The sequence below is a fragment of the Pholis gunnellus genome, assembly GCF_910591455.1.
Source record: "Pholis gunnellus genome assembly, chromosome: 8".
Taxonomy (NCBI): domain Eukaryota; kingdom Metazoa; phylum Chordata; class Actinopteri; order Perciformes; family Pholidae; genus Pholis; species Pholis gunnellus.
Window position 1 is genome coordinate 21,976,136 of NC_136534.1, and position 16,402 is coordinate 21,992,537.

The following is a 16,402-nucleotide window of genomic DNA, read 5'->3' on the forward strand; positions in this document are numbered from 1 at the left end:
TATTATGTCTGGTATCTTGTTTAACTTATTGCTCACTCATCTAACAACACTTTGACTCATTGTGGTCTGAATGTACGTTCTACATTTCATGAATCTAATGTGTCTCTTTAGCAGCTAAATGCTCCTCAATGGTCGTCAGCTAGTCTCTGTGTCTTTCTGCTGTTTGTTGATGAGCAGGTAGAGTAAAGTGGGATTTTACCCACAGGTACATAAAAGAAACCCCAACTGAAAAGAAACTTCTTTAACATTGTTTAACATTTGGGCTTTTATTACAATTAAATCATGAGAATTAAGAAAGACGGTTCATGAAACGGCAGCTTTGCAGGAAACATTCATGATTAAATATGCAGATGATTCTGTAATGAGTTTATTCATGGAGTCAGAGTCTGGCCATGGCCCTGCTGATCCCTACTACTATGTAAATATCAATACATCTGAGCTCTCATATTGTTAGTGTCAGTGTTTGTATATGTGCCTAACTCGTACGGTCTGCTACACTTACACATTAAAACATATTTTTCTGTATTTTTTTTTTAGGAGAAAAAGGTTTAATTTCATTGACAAACACAAAACCACCAAATACACAAGCTAATACTTAACGGCTGATTGTTTAATGTTAGAATTAGGTTGGATCCCACAATATTTGTGTCCTCACCTTGCAAAAGTTAAAATGTATAATAATAATTTAATGTACAATAACTGAACGTTTCTCTGTCGGCCCACCTTTGACTCTATTCCATCAGCTGCAGTACTCAAAACAAAGAAAGACCAAATTAAAAAACTACACTATTTAAAATCTAACTTAAATTTAACAACAAGATGAATAAAACTAAAATGATCTGAACTATAACAAGCATTTCTAACATATACGGTCACATGTACTGTCAACAATAAGGTAAATATGGATTTTGGTCAATACATTACATACTTTGCACCAGGTGACGACATCACTTGTTTTTTCAGGTTTGGTTTTCAAACCACAATTAATGTTATGGCAGACTGACTTAATGATTAAAAAAATGCAATATCTCAGGGTATTAAATTCATTAAATGTTCAAATTAATTTAAAAACATTACCTCAAGCACAAGAACTCAGTGCACAAGCCAGAGAAGCAAACCAGAGTGTGGAGGCAGCTTCCAGTCCGACACACCTGCTCCCCATGAGCCTACTTCCTGGTTTGCTGCTCTCCCACTGGCCACCACCACTCCTGCATGACTCCCTGAAGTATATGGGAGCTGAGAGGGAGTCAACCAGAGGGACGATTTGGAGACACAAATCTACCCACAGGTTCTGCCTAAGTGTCCTGGTAGTTAAGACGTCTGCCTAAATCCCACAAAGTGAACCTACAGAACCGGATTCGTGCAAGTTGTTCTAAAAACTGAACTCGTTACCCAACATTGGTAAACCGATAAGCTGTTTACAGTAAGGAACCTAGGGGGTGGGAGGCGATAATTGCTATTGTGGGAGTACCTCTGGTGTCGAAATAGGGGCAAAGGGTTTGCTAAAACCGGCCTAGCCTCCCCGGAAGCCTGAGACACTGAGGGAAAATAACCAATAGTTTATTGTTGAAGAGAGAAAACGCAACAGGATGAAGCTTTAAATGTCAATAGGCTTCAGATGCGATTATTCATTTGTGTCTGTGTGGAATGTGGGAGAGCAGACAGTTTTTGACCACAGTGAGAAAGTTGTTTTTGAAAGGCTTAATGCCAGCAAATATAGATTGAAGCAGAATATTTTGTAAGATATATGTTGTGGATTTAGGAAATAAATATGTTTTTTACTTTTTGACTGAGGCAATTACAGAGGCAAGGACTGCGGCGCTTGCTGTGTGTGTTAAATAATTAATATACAGAACAAGCTTATAGATTAGGCATTTATTTAAAGGCATGGAGAGAAAAGATAAAGAGTGACACCAACCATGCAGTCATTTTTCCTCTCAACACACATGAAGAAAATTAATTATTTATTATCTGGAGTAACAGCAGAGGCCACACTGCAGCCATTATGCCTAAACAGGCAAATATGAACAATGCAATTTTACAAAATTAGACAATTACAATTAAAATATGAACAAACCATTTACAAGACTTAAATTCAATTGAAATGCTACAGCCTAGCTTGGTCTCACACCTTACTTCAGAACCGGGTGTTTGCTTGTGTGTAATCAAACGCACAAAGGGAAATTGCTGCAGAAGCGAAAATCATTCATTTTTTTGGCCCTTTGCCTCAGACAGATGACTTTTCAGGACAATTTAAATATTGTTATTAAGGCTGAAGAAAGAGGAGGGAGAGAGGAAGAGGAAAAAAGGGGTTGGGAGGGTGGGGTTTGGAATGCGTAAACGTGACAGGAAGACTGGGTTAGGGAGGTAAAACTCGTCTCATCATGATCCTCACTGATCAGGCAGAAGAGGCACCACGCCTCATACCAATTTAAACTAACTTACATGAAAATGAAGGGAAACAGCTGTTTTAATATGAACTTAAAATATGATATGAACTTAAAAGCATTTTATATTTTTTTTAGAAAACCCCCACAGAGACATAGCACCAATATAAATATTTTCCCATTGTTATAATATAAAAAATCTTTTTTTGTTCAGGTAGAGTTTGGTATAAAAATGAAATTCACCGCGAGATTCATCTCTTTTCCTTGAGCTCAGCAATGAGACGTCTCTCCTTTTCCTCAAGGATTTTGTAGAAGACTTCTTTGCCTTCATATCCAGCAGCATTCAGGGGACCAGAGTAGAGCTTCCTCATCTTCTCCCTATTGGTAGGGATAGCCAAGATGTCATCATTAGCCTCCTGTGTGATGACTTCTTCGTCGAGGAGCTCATCCAAAATGGATGCAATGTTGCTCACTCTATCGATCAGCACGGCTCTATGTTTATCCACAAAGTGCTCCCCTGAGGAAAGAGAGAATGAAAAATAAAGTTATTTAGATGATAAAAAATTAACAACACGAACATCTGCTGATCTAAAATTATTTTTTACTTTTTTAGTTGGACGCCCTCAGAGGGCCGGTTGTAACTGTAAGACTGTATAAATGCAACTACACCCTAACATATTGTGAAATAAATGTCTCTGCATTTGATTATTGTTTATTCAAGTGTAACAATATTGTACATGCAGTTATATAAATGTAAAAATATATTTAAGCACATTTCTGTTATTATAACTTAAATCCTTTTAATTTAGGGTTAAGAAACCCACGTTACTCTATCAAAGATCAAACTTTTAAAGAAAATAACAAAGGCACATATCATCATCAAACACAAGCTATTACATGAATCCCTAATGTCCCTCCCCGTCGTCGTCCCGTGCATGGCAGCTACATCCAAGAGCTCCTCACTGACAGTCAAGTCTGCCTTCACGCCTCTTATAAACATTGATAGAGGCGCTGTGTCCGTGTTGTCTGCGCTGTGTCTGTGTCTGACAAGTACCCGCTCGTCTCTTCGGCTAGCTGTGTTGTTAGATCGCCTGCTAGTTCCTGAACTCGGTCTGCGATGGTGTTTCTTCACAAACTGACATTTCTTTCCACACCTGCTCACATACTGTACCTGTGGCATGCACTGCTTCAATGCACCCTCTGAAAAACACTTTGCTGCATCATTGTTAGCTGTAACTTTTGTAAATATATTCTGCTGCGATGGTAGTCTGACTTTTAATTCTTGGACAATTTTATGTTTCTCTTGTAGGCTAAATTTAGCATACTTGGCGCCATGTTTGGTGTCTAAATGCCGACGTAAATTGTATTCCTTCATCACGACACTGCCTCATAGCCCAGAAGACAGACCAGTTTTTCTCATTTTCTTCCCTCTGCATCACTTTTTCACTTCTTGGACATTTTGGGATTATTTGTTGATCTTTTTCAACTCAATCACTTGTTGAAAAAACCTCTTTACGGGCTGTTGCCTCTCCTGTCCACCTGTCGTGATAGTTGTAATGTCGGCACACAGACAACATGTTGTTGCCGTGAGTGAATGATAGTGGTGTAATTGGCACACATGTGAACCACAGATTAATTTCACAGTTTACCTTCACCATCAGTGTGAGATAACATTTAACTGACAAAGTTAACGTCGATATGGAAAGACTGCTGTCTAGCGGCAGGATGGCATCATTTCGCGGGTCACAAAGTCGACATGCATTGTGGGAGATGTAGTTTATGGTCACTGTAAAGCAGCATAGACTTTCATTTTAAGACAATCATATGCCTTTTATATGGAAGGCCATTACCGACAGCAAAAAAAGTATTATGCCAGAGAAAGCCCAGGGCAGAGCAACACTGGAGCAGGGCTTTTATGCTCCAGGACCAGGTGCTCTGCATCAGGCAATCAGCCACGATGTTAGAGGCTGGGTCATCACATCCCCCCCCTTAAAGTCGGTGTCTCCAGGGGATCACCGGCATACTAACAAGTCCACAGAGCAGAACACAAAAGAAACTAGCAAAACAACATACGGCCAATGTACATAATACCCTTCCTGTAGCTCCCCACCCCACCATCAGCAACCCCGTTACCTGAGAAGCAGATTAAGATGACGGACACAAGAAGAACAGGTGAATCCCGGACGAGCCCCCAATTTGTCACAACCCGGCTCTTAGGCCATGACAAATATGGACAAGACACAAGGGATGATGGTAAAGTAACATATTTATTGTTAACTAAATAAAGAAGTAATTACCTTTTGTGAAGTGTGTCAGTCAGTATATCAGTAATGAGAACATGGATGCGTGTGGGGTGTTGTCAGCGAAACCAAAGAAGACCAAACCAAAATATAATCGGTAGCCACTGGCAGAGATCACTCCAAGTATGCCAGAGAAAGACCAGGGCAGAGCAACACTGGAGCAGGGCTTTTATGATCCAGGACCAGGTGTTCTGCATCAGGCAATCAGCCACGATGTTAAAGGCTGGGTCGTCACAGTCATACTCGCAATCCATGTATATGTCAGCTGTAGGGTAACCTATGAAGAGCTGCTTCTATGACTGTTGTGTTTAAGTATCTCATAATGTCGACTTTCTATCTCATAATCATGAGTTCATCCCGCAGCAACAGTTCTGCTTACCAAAACTAGGCGGCTCGCATTCCACGCCCGCCGGCACGACTTTCTATCTCATAATTACACAACAATGTGCAGATACCGGGAATGCAGGTGGGATGATATTGATGAACTTAAAGGTGGAGTCCGTTATTCTGGAGAAAGAGAGTTAAGATTTCACACCAACACCCTAACAAATACACTCCTCTCATCAGTGCTCCTTCAGAACTGCCCTCTCACTCCCACTGCCTTCATCTTTATACATCCATGGCCTTTCTCCTGTCATGTGCACACGAAGAACAGATTGGCTGGAACAGTGTTGTGTGATTTAACCCGAGCCATTTAGTTTGTTTCATATTTACAGAGCCATGGCGCACACATGCTGAACAAACAGCTAGCAGACTGTGAGGAGATGTTCACTGAACTTGACAAAAGATGTCTTGAATTGGAATCGCACCTTTAAGTAACTTGATTACTTTAAATGCATGTATATACATGCAGCAGGTTAATCATCAGATTTCTCCCCGACCTTCTTGATAGAAGACACTGTGTTGGTCCTGACTTTATTTTAGTTGTTGGTTTTTGGGGGTGTGTGTCTCAGCAGACTGATGGACAGAGCAGAGCTTTTACACACTCTGCAATGAAAAGTGCACTTCTTCCTCATACGAATCATTTGAAATGTCTTACCTTGTGAATGAACAGTGCTTTGGTAGTCATCTGAAAATAAAATGCAGAGATAAATAAAATATATATGTAGCTGATTTACTGCCTTCATCTTACATGATGCATATTCAATCAAATGAAAGTGGTACTTATGCAGTGGAGATCAATTCTTGTGATATTATCTTAAACTGACCTTTTCGAATTGCACAGGTCCATACTGGTTGATGCTCATTTTCTTTTGTGAGATGGAGCTCGAACCTTTTGTCTGGATTGTCAATGAACACTTCGATGAAATTTGTGCTTTCGTACATGAGCTCTAACTCCTGTGAAGGAAATAAAAAAGGGAAATAAGTTAGACTTTGAGCTAAAGTGCACCAGAATATCTTTCCCCCTTTTTTCTCATGATTTTCAAATAAAAAAGATTGTGGTGGTAATTTCACTTACATCAAAGAGAAAAAACATATGAATATAAATGCTGTATATTGCCAAATATTGGTAAAATGGTGGACATGATTGCAGATGTATTTGAATGTATTTTTATTTAGAAAGATTGAACAGAACAGAAGCGATCCTTGAGGTTGGACAGGTCTTGAGACTTCATCACTACAGTAGCTGGAGAAAGAAACAAGCCTATAATGTCACACAGCTTGTGTTTCTTTTACAAGCCTTGAAACCACAAATGTTTTAGGAAGATTAGACTTCATTATGTTACCAAACATGTAAGTTAAAGCTAAATTCGGTCATTTCGTCATGTTTTCTTGTTTAAAACATTGCATTTGTACTATAGTATCCAACTCATTTCTGAACCACAGTTCACTTTAGAAATTGAGGAGCAGTTCAAAACATACCTCAGGATAAATTTCTGCACCGTCCGAATCTGTGGTTAAGATGAAATTATCATTCATTTTCAGGGACTTCTTTGGATGTGGCTTTTGGATTAATCTGGATCCGTAGGATTCATTTCTCTTGTCCAATTCCTGTAGAAAAAAAACAAAACTTTTCAACACAAAGTTGCTACAAGGTTAAAGCAGCCAATATTGTTATCTGTGTTGTGTATTTATCAAGCTAAATCTGATTATTATTGGTATTGACAGTAAGATATGAAATAACCTGTTGTAGTCCAGGATCTCGTGGGATCAGATAAACATCGAGTGTGAGGAATGTCTTGTCGGTCTTGTATATTAACACGTTACAGTTTATTTCCACTGAAACGCCAAAAAATCTCAATATGGCCATTTTTAGAGAGAAAACTGGTTCAGACAGCTTGACATGGGACGATGTGACCTCAGACACTTTTTCCACAACATCTCCACAGTCATCTATGTGCAGGACTGCAAACTTGTCTAATATCGTAGGGTTGTCATCTGTCCAAAATAAAAGCACAGACAATTAGTGAGGAGAAAAGGACTGCATCAGTTCTTGTAAAACATGCTGTCTGAAATCTAAAAAGTCAGTTGATTTTATGTTAATATTTCTTCATGTCTACTTACCTATGCAGATCCAGTGTGGCAGGTGCACTTCATCTAACTTCCCAGCAAGGACTGTGATGTTCATTAGGGGACCTGCAGGCATGTATTGCATGCTGTTGATCCTCTCCATGTGTTCCTCCACAGAGCTAAACTGGTACTTAAAGCGGACCTTTCCCTTACAGATCCAGCGCAAGCCAGAGACGCTGCATTCAAAGTGTCCTGCTTCAGACTGTAGGCTAAGTCATGAAAAAGAAAACGAGTGAGTGTGAAGAGTATTGCCACTATAATTCTCATATTGCATTGGTAAAACCAGTAACAGCACAGAGAAAGAGTTTAGTTTTCCTTTTATAGAAAATCTCAAGAACCAAGTTTCCCTCCAGCTCCAGTTTGCTGTGACGCAGTAGTTAGGACGTTATATTTTACCTGTAAGTTGGAGCCTCATCTGCACCTGAACTGTTCACTTCAGGTTCAACTTTAGTCCAGTCACTGGAGTCCTTCTGCAGAGAACAGTCATTTAAAAACATTAGTGAAGATGTTTCTTTTTGCGACATACCATAAATGAAAAAGTTAAATAAATGGAAGGACTTACAATGATGCTTCCACAACCGTCAAGCTCTAAACTTCCTGAAGGCCCTTGTGAAGACACAGATGATTTTTAAAAAATGATGTTATGTTGATATATAAAATGATATGATAACTTTCCATGTTGCTGCTTCAGCACTATGTGCTACACAATGCTGCACCAATATGAGAGCAATATGTAACAGTGTGTAATGGGCATTGATATTGCTTTATGTATTTATGTTCTTAAATAGGTTACGCATCGCATTTAACTGGAGAATGTTTTTATATGTGGTGGGACTTCACTATGTGGACGATTTGGGTTAAATTCACACCAAAGACCGTGAGACGCTCACCTACGTGTGAATTTTGATCCAAACTCAACACTGGGGTCTCATTGGACGAGGGCCACAGGCACCGCAGGGGATTCCCTGTGCTACGGCCTGACGTCACAGAATCTATTAAAAACAGCGTCACCTCCAGCTCGCGGCCGTCCCGTCCGACTCAAGTTGGTGAAAGAAGGTGCGCCCAACGTTATTGCTGTTGAAGAATAACCTAGGTCTGTCCTGGGACAAAGGATGTCGCATGTGTACGGATTGTAAACCCCTCTGAGGCAAATTTGTGATTTTTGGCTTTACAAAAATAAATTGAATTGAATAGTTTTAACTTTGCAAGACGTACAATAGACTGTATTTTTGGATCCTGAAGGAGAGAACAGATAACTTCTATGCCCCGTTCTCTCCCCGATAATGTCAACATTTTGCTGGTCGTAAGGACGAGAATTCCCTTAACTTCCGAGGACCCCGAGTTTAACCAAGAAAGTCGAAGAACCACATCAACCGTTACGAAGTCCTCTCAGAGTAGCCTAAGAGGCTTGTGTCTTGGCAGTTGATAGTGTGTGTATTACCTTGTTTTGTTTGGTTTAAGTTTACTGTATTGTTATAACTTGTTCTTGTGTATATTTACAGACCTCCGAGTTCCGTTACAGCTGTTTATAAATTACTGTGTATTCCATATTGCTGCAATAGTGTTGTGTTAGATCAGTCACCGCGAGTGAGGTTGGTTCTGTTACTGTATCATTTAACACACTAGTGCTGCGGCTGGCCGAATCTTAGTTCGCCAGTCGAGTTTCTGTGTGATGAAGTAACAGTTGCCGTGAGGATCTGCCTTGTTTTGAGTGTTTCCTTTTTTTCTCTTCTCGTACTAACCCACACACACATATAGGTTTTGTTACCCATCTCAGACACTCGTGGTGTGTAAACGCGACCTCTATCATGGCCCCGCTGCCATTTTGTAGTCTCGCGTGGCGTGGTCACGTACGAGACTACACCCGCCATTTTTATAGTCCTATCTATCTTCCACCATATAGTTTTCTAGTCTCACGTAGCGTGGTTATGTACTAGACTACATCTGCCATTTTGGGTACTTTTTCTCACTTCTCCCTGTACACACACACACACACTCTCTCACCACAGATTGTTTGTTGATTTTAGGTAGTAGGCTCGTTATTGTATAGTCGTTGTTAGTTTCATAATTCTATTGATGTCAATAATTTAATTTTTCATATACCAAACACGCTCCTGATAGATCCCAACAAATAGTAGGCTATAATATTCACTACCTGTTTGTAACCGGTACAACAACGTTTAATCCACTTCGCCTCTCCTCTGCTCCGTGCTGTATGCCGAGGCTGCCCTGCCTCACTCAAGAGCAAAGTGGTTGTTGTTTTCGGATTCAAATATCAAGTACTCAGTACAGCCCTTCTGAAACCATGCAGGTCTAATGACAATGATGGCGAGTATGCAGTCGCTGAAATCGCTGATGACGTAGCTCCAACCGAAAGGAAACCTAAATGTTGAGCATTCATGATAATGCCATTCTTTATATAGCCTGCCTATCAATTCATTTTAAACTCGAATAAACACAGATAATATCTAACCGGGATTTCTCCCATTTGTCTGTGACATTGAAATCTTCCAGGACACGAGGACCGGCACACACACACACACACTCAAAGTACAGAGGAGCAGAATCGCTTGTTGACCCACAACAAGAAATGGCTTCAAACCGACCCCCTCATCTGTGATCAGATCGGCGGATTCTGCTTCCAGCAATCTGTGACCGGCACCCTCATTTATTGGCAATCCATCATTGGATGTGCATCCATTGAGCCAGTAGCATAGCTAATCATTAATACATTGAAAATAAGAAAAAAGGGACAGATTCTTCCCCACAACTTACCTTTGGATCCTGAGCTGAAGTCTGACAAACTCTTAACCAGATCACTCCTGTTCATCTTCATTAAAACTTCACTGGTCACCTCCACAGACTGCTGCTTGTAGATCTCCATCATCATCTCCACTAGTTCATCTCTGTCTGCCGTCTCCATTCTGATTCTTGGGAGGCCTTTCTTCATTCTAGTGTGCTGCAGGACGAGCTTGAATTTCTCAAGATCCTCGTAATTTAAATCTTCCAGTGTTTCCAAAAGCTTCTCCCAAACTGATGTCACAGTTACTTCCTGATGGATTAAAAGTAATCAGAGGGCATTTATGTAATATCTCCACTGTAGTGATTCAATGTTAAATTCCATGTCAATGTTTTTGGCGTATCGTAAAGATATAATAAGATTCATGTTATTTTTCTGCATGATCACTCAATACGATGTTACACTAATATCTGTTCTATTGTTTATTTTACCTTGTTTTCTTTACAAATATAAGGTATTGTATGTGTATTTATTTGTTTAGAAAATCAAAGCAAAAGATGATTCCCTTCATCCTTCAGCCCTTTAACTCCAGTAAACTGATTACTACCATCTGATCTAACACAACATCTGGTTTCTGTTACAGTGGCTCAAAGGAACTGTTCTCTACTTGACATTTAGCATTTCTATCTTAACATCAACGGTGGATAACATTATTAATTAAGAGCTCGATCTTAACGCCATGAGAACCAATTTAAAACACTCGGTTTGGTTTGTATCATCATTTATAATGTTTGCAACATTATAAATGATGATACAAACATTATAAATGATGATAATGTTGGTAACAGGATGGTTTTCAATCTGCATCTATTAAATGAAAGCTGTAATGTGTAAAGTCAAACTCACGCTCTCTGACAGTGAAGGTTGATGTTCATCCACAGAGTGTTCCACTAAGGGGGAAAGCCATTTCAAATGTTTCATGGGACTAAAACCTAATTAAACATAGAAAGTAAGATTGACTTTAATGGGGCGCAGATGCTTCAAAAGGGATTATAATACGGGTAGATGAAATCAAGCATTCTGATTGGTTAAGAGTGAGTCACGGGGTGTACTGTATTGAGCCAGAATGTACTGTACACCTGTTTACATTTACCTGAGCGTTCCATATCAGTGCGCACTCAAAATAACAGGTAGATTTTGCGCGACCGTTAGTTGTCATTTCAAGCTTGACAGTTACCAAACATGTTTTGTGTAAACTTTGATATTTTGGGGGGAATGGGCAACAAATCTCAATGAAAGACATCGTTGGAGTAATATCCTTGCTGGAGAAGGCACTTTCCAACACCGAGCCACTGGCAAAGAGAGCAAGAGTGGTCGGAAGCGATATCATCAGAGACGAAGGGGACATGAGAAACGTTTTCCACGGATGCACAATTAATGGAGATATCCAAATCAACATAAACAAATGTTAACAACAGCCTAATGTTAGTCTATCGAGTCCCAAATCACTCGTAACTTTAGTTTATTAAGTTTAAACAGCATAAGCTATTTAGGTTACGTTTATTAACCTAACGTTGTTATACCCAGTGCCTACGAAGCATTTATGATTGATTTAGAATGTTTAGGCCTAATGTTTAAATTAAATATTATCTTATTGAAAGTGTCCCATTGTCATTTTTGTTATTTTAATGGGAACTTTTATAAAATGAGCAATGTGAATGAATGAGATGGTGCGAGATCTAGCTAGGCTAACAAACATGATGATCCCAATGCTGTTTGTCTGTTGCATAGCAACAGCCACACACACAGGAACTATTTTCTCCAGGCTACTGAAATGTGATACACAACTGTTTTGTGCTGAAAGGCAGATTACTATTTACTTACTATTTATAATGCCGCAGGCAACCGTATTATAAAAGCAATAACCCTCTCAAGGTCCCTTCATTCACTCTCTAGCTCACTCGACCACTGCTGTGGTCTCTCTCTCTCTCTCTCTCTCTCTCTCTCTCTCTCTCTCTCTCTCTCTCTCGTTGAGCTGGAGGGACGAATTTTGAATGTTGTGTTTACAAACAGTGTGACTGTATATTATACCTTTAAACTTTCAATTTTGAGACATGATTATGTCACGATTATGTCATGTGTTGTTTATCTTTGTCTTACCTTTGAGTTTTAAGATGCTCTCTGGCCGCCAGGGCATTAAACTCCTGTGATGAGTCTTGTTCATTTTCATTTTCTCAACAACCTCCCTGGTTAAATCCACAGACTGATGGCCGTAGAGCTGCATCATCAGATCCACTGTTTCTTCACTGTCTGCTCTTTGTCTCAACATTGATGAGATGTCTGGGAGGTTCTTCTGTGAGACGATCAACTGCAGGAACTCCTGGAATTTATTTAACTCTGAATGATCTAAATCATTCAAGGTTTCCAAAAGCAGCTGTTTAACAGCTGCTTTTGTTGCTACCTGAAAATAATAAATACATGAATGAAATAAATAAATAAATCATGACTTATCATTTTTTTAAATGCCAAAGATGACAAAATGTTTTAAGCAGCATTGGTTGAATAAAAGCTGTGTTGTATGAAGTGAGACAGATGTGACATTACTCACTCTCTGGATCAGTGCAGATCTGTGTTCATCGTAGAGTTTCTCTGAGGACAAAAGTAGTAAAAGTCATGAGTGATTGATCTAACGTCTGACAATAAATATTGTTCACAGGCAACATTGCTTTTTATAAAATCTACACAACACAAAATTACACTTAAACCACCGTAACAGTCATTGTTGCCTCCTCTCTCAAAATATTTGTCATACTTCATATCAGTCATACAATATATTTTGTACACAAGATGATGTCTTTTCTCTACATTATCAATCATATTATTCATAATGAAAAGAGAAGAAGCTTATGACACAACTTATGACATACGTGTGAAGTAACAGTTTCATGGTTTTAAGATGTTTTTGTCTTTGTTGTCTTACTTTTGGGTCCTGAGCTGCTGTGTGACAACCTCTGCACCAGATCAGTCTGGTTCATCTTCTTTAAAACCTCCATGGTCTTGTTCACAGACTGTTGGCCGTAGTTCAGCACCATAAAAAACACCATGTCCTGATAGTCTGTTCCCTCGAACAGCATCAATTGGATGTCTAAGGATTGTCTGTGGAAGTAAATTCTACTCCAGAGGACATCCTTGAACTTCTTGAGCTCCCCGTCACTCAAACCAGCCAGCGTTTCCAAAAGCAGCTCTATAACAGACGCCATCGTTTCCACCTGATACATTCAAAGGAAATGTTCATGAGGCAAAATGAAAAAAAAATGTCTGTTCACATTTCATCAATGTCTGTTTGATAAACGTGGATGTAGTAGAGTACATCAGCCATATCACACAAGGTCATGATATGATTGATAATATTTGTCCAATTCATCTCATACTCACTACCCGTTCAGTTCTGAAAAAACCTTCTGATGACAAATTAAGTTGGTTTTGTTCATCATTTATAATATTTAAGGTGAGGAGCATTTTGAATCTACATCTATTGAATAAAAGCTGTATTATCTAAAGTAGCGCTGCAACTTATTATTATTTTCATATGTTAATGACTTGCAATTTTTATTTTTCAATACACAAAACAATCAGTTTACAACTATCTACAAATACATCTTATGTCCTTCACCATTGCTCCCTCACAACCCCGTGCAACTCCAAGAACAAGTGGGATAAACAACATTTCCATCAATCAATAATGTGTCTTCATAGAAATAAAATTAATTCAAATAAATAAAATAACATAAATATATTAATCCTTTTAAGAACATAATATAAAATCCACCTGGAGTACTTGAGATTCATTAGCTTCCTACTAACCCTTACTCCTGTGCACTCATTTCAGTTAACTATCATTCTGATTATTGATGAATGTGATGATTATTTTATAAATTGATGGGTTCATTGTTTGGTCTGTAAAATGTCAGAAAATGGTTAAAGAGCACAATTCTCTAAAGTCCACGTTGACATCTTTAAAAGTCTTGTCGTCTGACGCAACAGACCAAACCTAAAAATATTCAGTTGACAGTGATACAGAACAGAGAGAAGAAGAAGATCTTCTCAACAATATTTGACATTTTTGCGAAACAAAAAGTTCTTAAACGATTAAGAGATTGTCATAATAGTTGTGATATATTTCCTGTCGATCAACTGATTGATTAATTGTTTCAGCTTTAGTTTAAAGTCAGACAGATGTGACATTACTCACTTCCTGGATCAGTCCAGGCCAATGTTCATCCACAGAGTGTTTCTCTGAGGAGAAAAGAAATATAGATGATTGATTTAACACCAGGCTTTATAATAACACACTGACAGACTACAATAACTATAATGTTAAGGATTGATCACATAATGAACAGAAAATCTACTGAATACCATAATAAAAATAAATTGCTGTACTCATACTGTCTTGTTTGATATTGACCTCTGTGTTAAAGGATCATAGACTGAAATGTAAATTAAAGGAACTACAGGGCTTTGAGGAATAATTTTCTTCAAGTTCAATTAATAATATTTGTGATTTTGTGACATGTTATTAGTGTTTTAAGTGTATTCATTATTTAGAGGGCACCTCCCTCCCTGGTATTCATACAAAATGCTTCAGCTGATGATCCTTCAGCTGCAACACATTTGATGACAATTGTAATTTTAGTAATAAATACACTGTGTAGCCTTTACGTGTTCTTGTCCTGAGTATGATACTGAGTCCTGAAAATAAAAAGCCTTTAATATTTCTGTTTCAGGAGTGAGGAGTGAAGCTATGGTTACAGAGGTCACAGAAGGAATCAGTGAGAAAACATTGTGATAATTTACCTTATACAGATTAACTATCCGTCTCCATAGTGGAGCATAGTTTAGGTCAAATCAAAGCGATACAAAAAGACAATTCAACAGATTCATGTGAAATCATGTTGACAACAATAACCAAATTCATATTGGGTTATATACAATGCAAGACTGGTAATAATTAAATCAAAATACACAAATGTAATGGACCAAAACACAAACAAGATCATGTGTCCCAATAAAAAAAATGTTTTTAAAGAATAGATGTTGAGAGACTTTTCAACCATAAAATGTACAAACTAGAGTTACTGACTCTCAGTTGTATTTCTAGTCAAGAAAATAGTCGAGATGCAGTTTACATCCATGTCTGTTGAAAATGTCATCACTTCATCATTTTACCCTATAATCATAATTAGCATATGAATTCTTGAGTTATGTCCAAAAACGTGTTTTATGAGGTCAGAGTGACCTTTGACCACCAACATCTAATCACTTCATCCTTGAGTCCAGGTGGACGTTTGTGCCAAATATGAAGAAATTCCCTCCAGGCGTTCCTGAGATATCACGTTCACGACAATGGACCAGATGGAAGTACGTATGGACAACCCGAAAACATAAAGCCTCCGCCCACGGAGACAAGTCAACAGACTCGTTAACCCCTCAGAACATCTTTACTTTGAAGTTGAAATCCAAAACATTCACCTCTGAAGTAATATTTGTCTAATTTAACATGTCGTCTTTATTTTGTATCCACAAGTATATTTAATTAGTTAAACTAGACGCTTCAAAAATACAACGAACAACTAACTCTGTGAAGCTTATAAAGTTCAGTTTTTGTTGAGAATGTGTGTGAGAGGTGTTCTTTCAACTCTTTGCTAGTTTTGCTGTCATGATGGGCCTATATGGTGTTGTTGCATTGCTTTATACTATAAGCTGCTGTATTTGTAACCGTGCATATTAAATATCATTAATGTGACCGTTATCTTTATCTTACCTTTGGGTTCTGAGCTGGTCTCTGACAGCCTCTGCACCAGATCAGTCCTGTTCATGTCCATGAAAACCTCCTTGGTCACCTCCACAGACTGTTGATTCCATATCTCCACCATCACATCCACCAGTAGGTCTGTCCTGTGTGCCGTATGCAGTCGTCTCCATGAGATTCGTGGAAGGCCCCAGTGGAGGAAGTTGAACTTCAGCAACCACCTGAATTTCTTTAACTCCTTGGAGCTCAAATCATTGAGAGTTTCCAAAAGCAGCTCTTTAGCAGTCATCATTGTTTCCACCTGGAAAATTCCAATTATATGTTCATAAAGGAAACATGTTCATGAGAACCACTGTTCTGTAAAGGAAAAGCTTGAATTCCTCCATACAGAGCATGATGGGTCATTGAATGGTTTACATGTAAAATGATGTGAATCATAGGCTCTGACTTTCAGACACCAGGTCAACTCAGTGGAACACTTATGGGAGATTTTGGACTGAAGTTTAGGCAGCGCTCTAAACCAACATCATCAAAACAGCAAATAAATGCACGTCATGTGGTAGGTGCTCATCTCTCCAGCACAGTTCCAGCTAATTTATGATGTTTTGCAATATGCAGATTTTCAGTTGTGCAGCAAAAGTAGTTTGATTAG

At 38.7% G+C, this 16,402-nt stretch overlaps 1 protein-coding gene across 2 annotated transcripts in view; it reads right to left on the reverse strand.

Moving 5' to 3' along the window:
- Positions 1-1,866: 1,866 nt before the first annotated feature.
- The window catches only part of LOC306699977 (uncharacterized protein), a 30,190-nt gene continuing 15,654 nt past the window's right edge, over positions 1,867-16,402 (reverse strand). Inside the window, exons 16-30 of one of the 2 annotated variants that reach the window (XM_079164827.1) lie at positions 15,763-16,051; positions 14,191-14,234; positions 12,919-13,207; positions 12,547-12,587; positions 12,099-12,399; positions 10,845-10,930; positions 9,974-10,250; positions 7,761-7,795; positions 7,595-7,668; positions 7,193-7,407; positions 6,813-7,066; positions 6,551-6,679; positions 5,896-6,025; positions 5,727-5,756; positions 1,867-2,904 (exon numbers count right to left, since the gene is read on the reverse strand). In XM_079164827.1, coding sequence (XP_079020953.1) covers positions 2,639-2,904; positions 5,727-5,756; positions 5,896-6,025; positions 6,551-6,679; positions 6,813-7,066; positions 7,193-7,407; positions 7,595-7,668; positions 7,761-7,795; positions 9,974-10,250; positions 10,845-10,930; positions 12,099-12,399; positions 12,547-12,587; positions 12,919-13,207; positions 14,191-14,234; positions 15,763-16,051 — 2,460 coding nt within the window. In that variant the 3' untranslated portion in view covers positions 1,867-2,638. Of the gene's footprint in view, positions 2,905-5,726; positions 5,757-5,895; positions 6,026-6,550; positions 6,680-6,812; positions 7,067-7,192; positions 7,408-7,594; positions 7,669-7,760; positions 7,805-9,973; positions 10,251-10,844; positions 10,931-12,098; positions 12,400-12,546; positions 12,588-12,918; positions 13,208-14,190; positions 14,235-15,762; positions 16,052-16,402 lie in introns of both variants that reach the window. The other variant, XM_079164826.1, reaches the window with a different exon arrangement.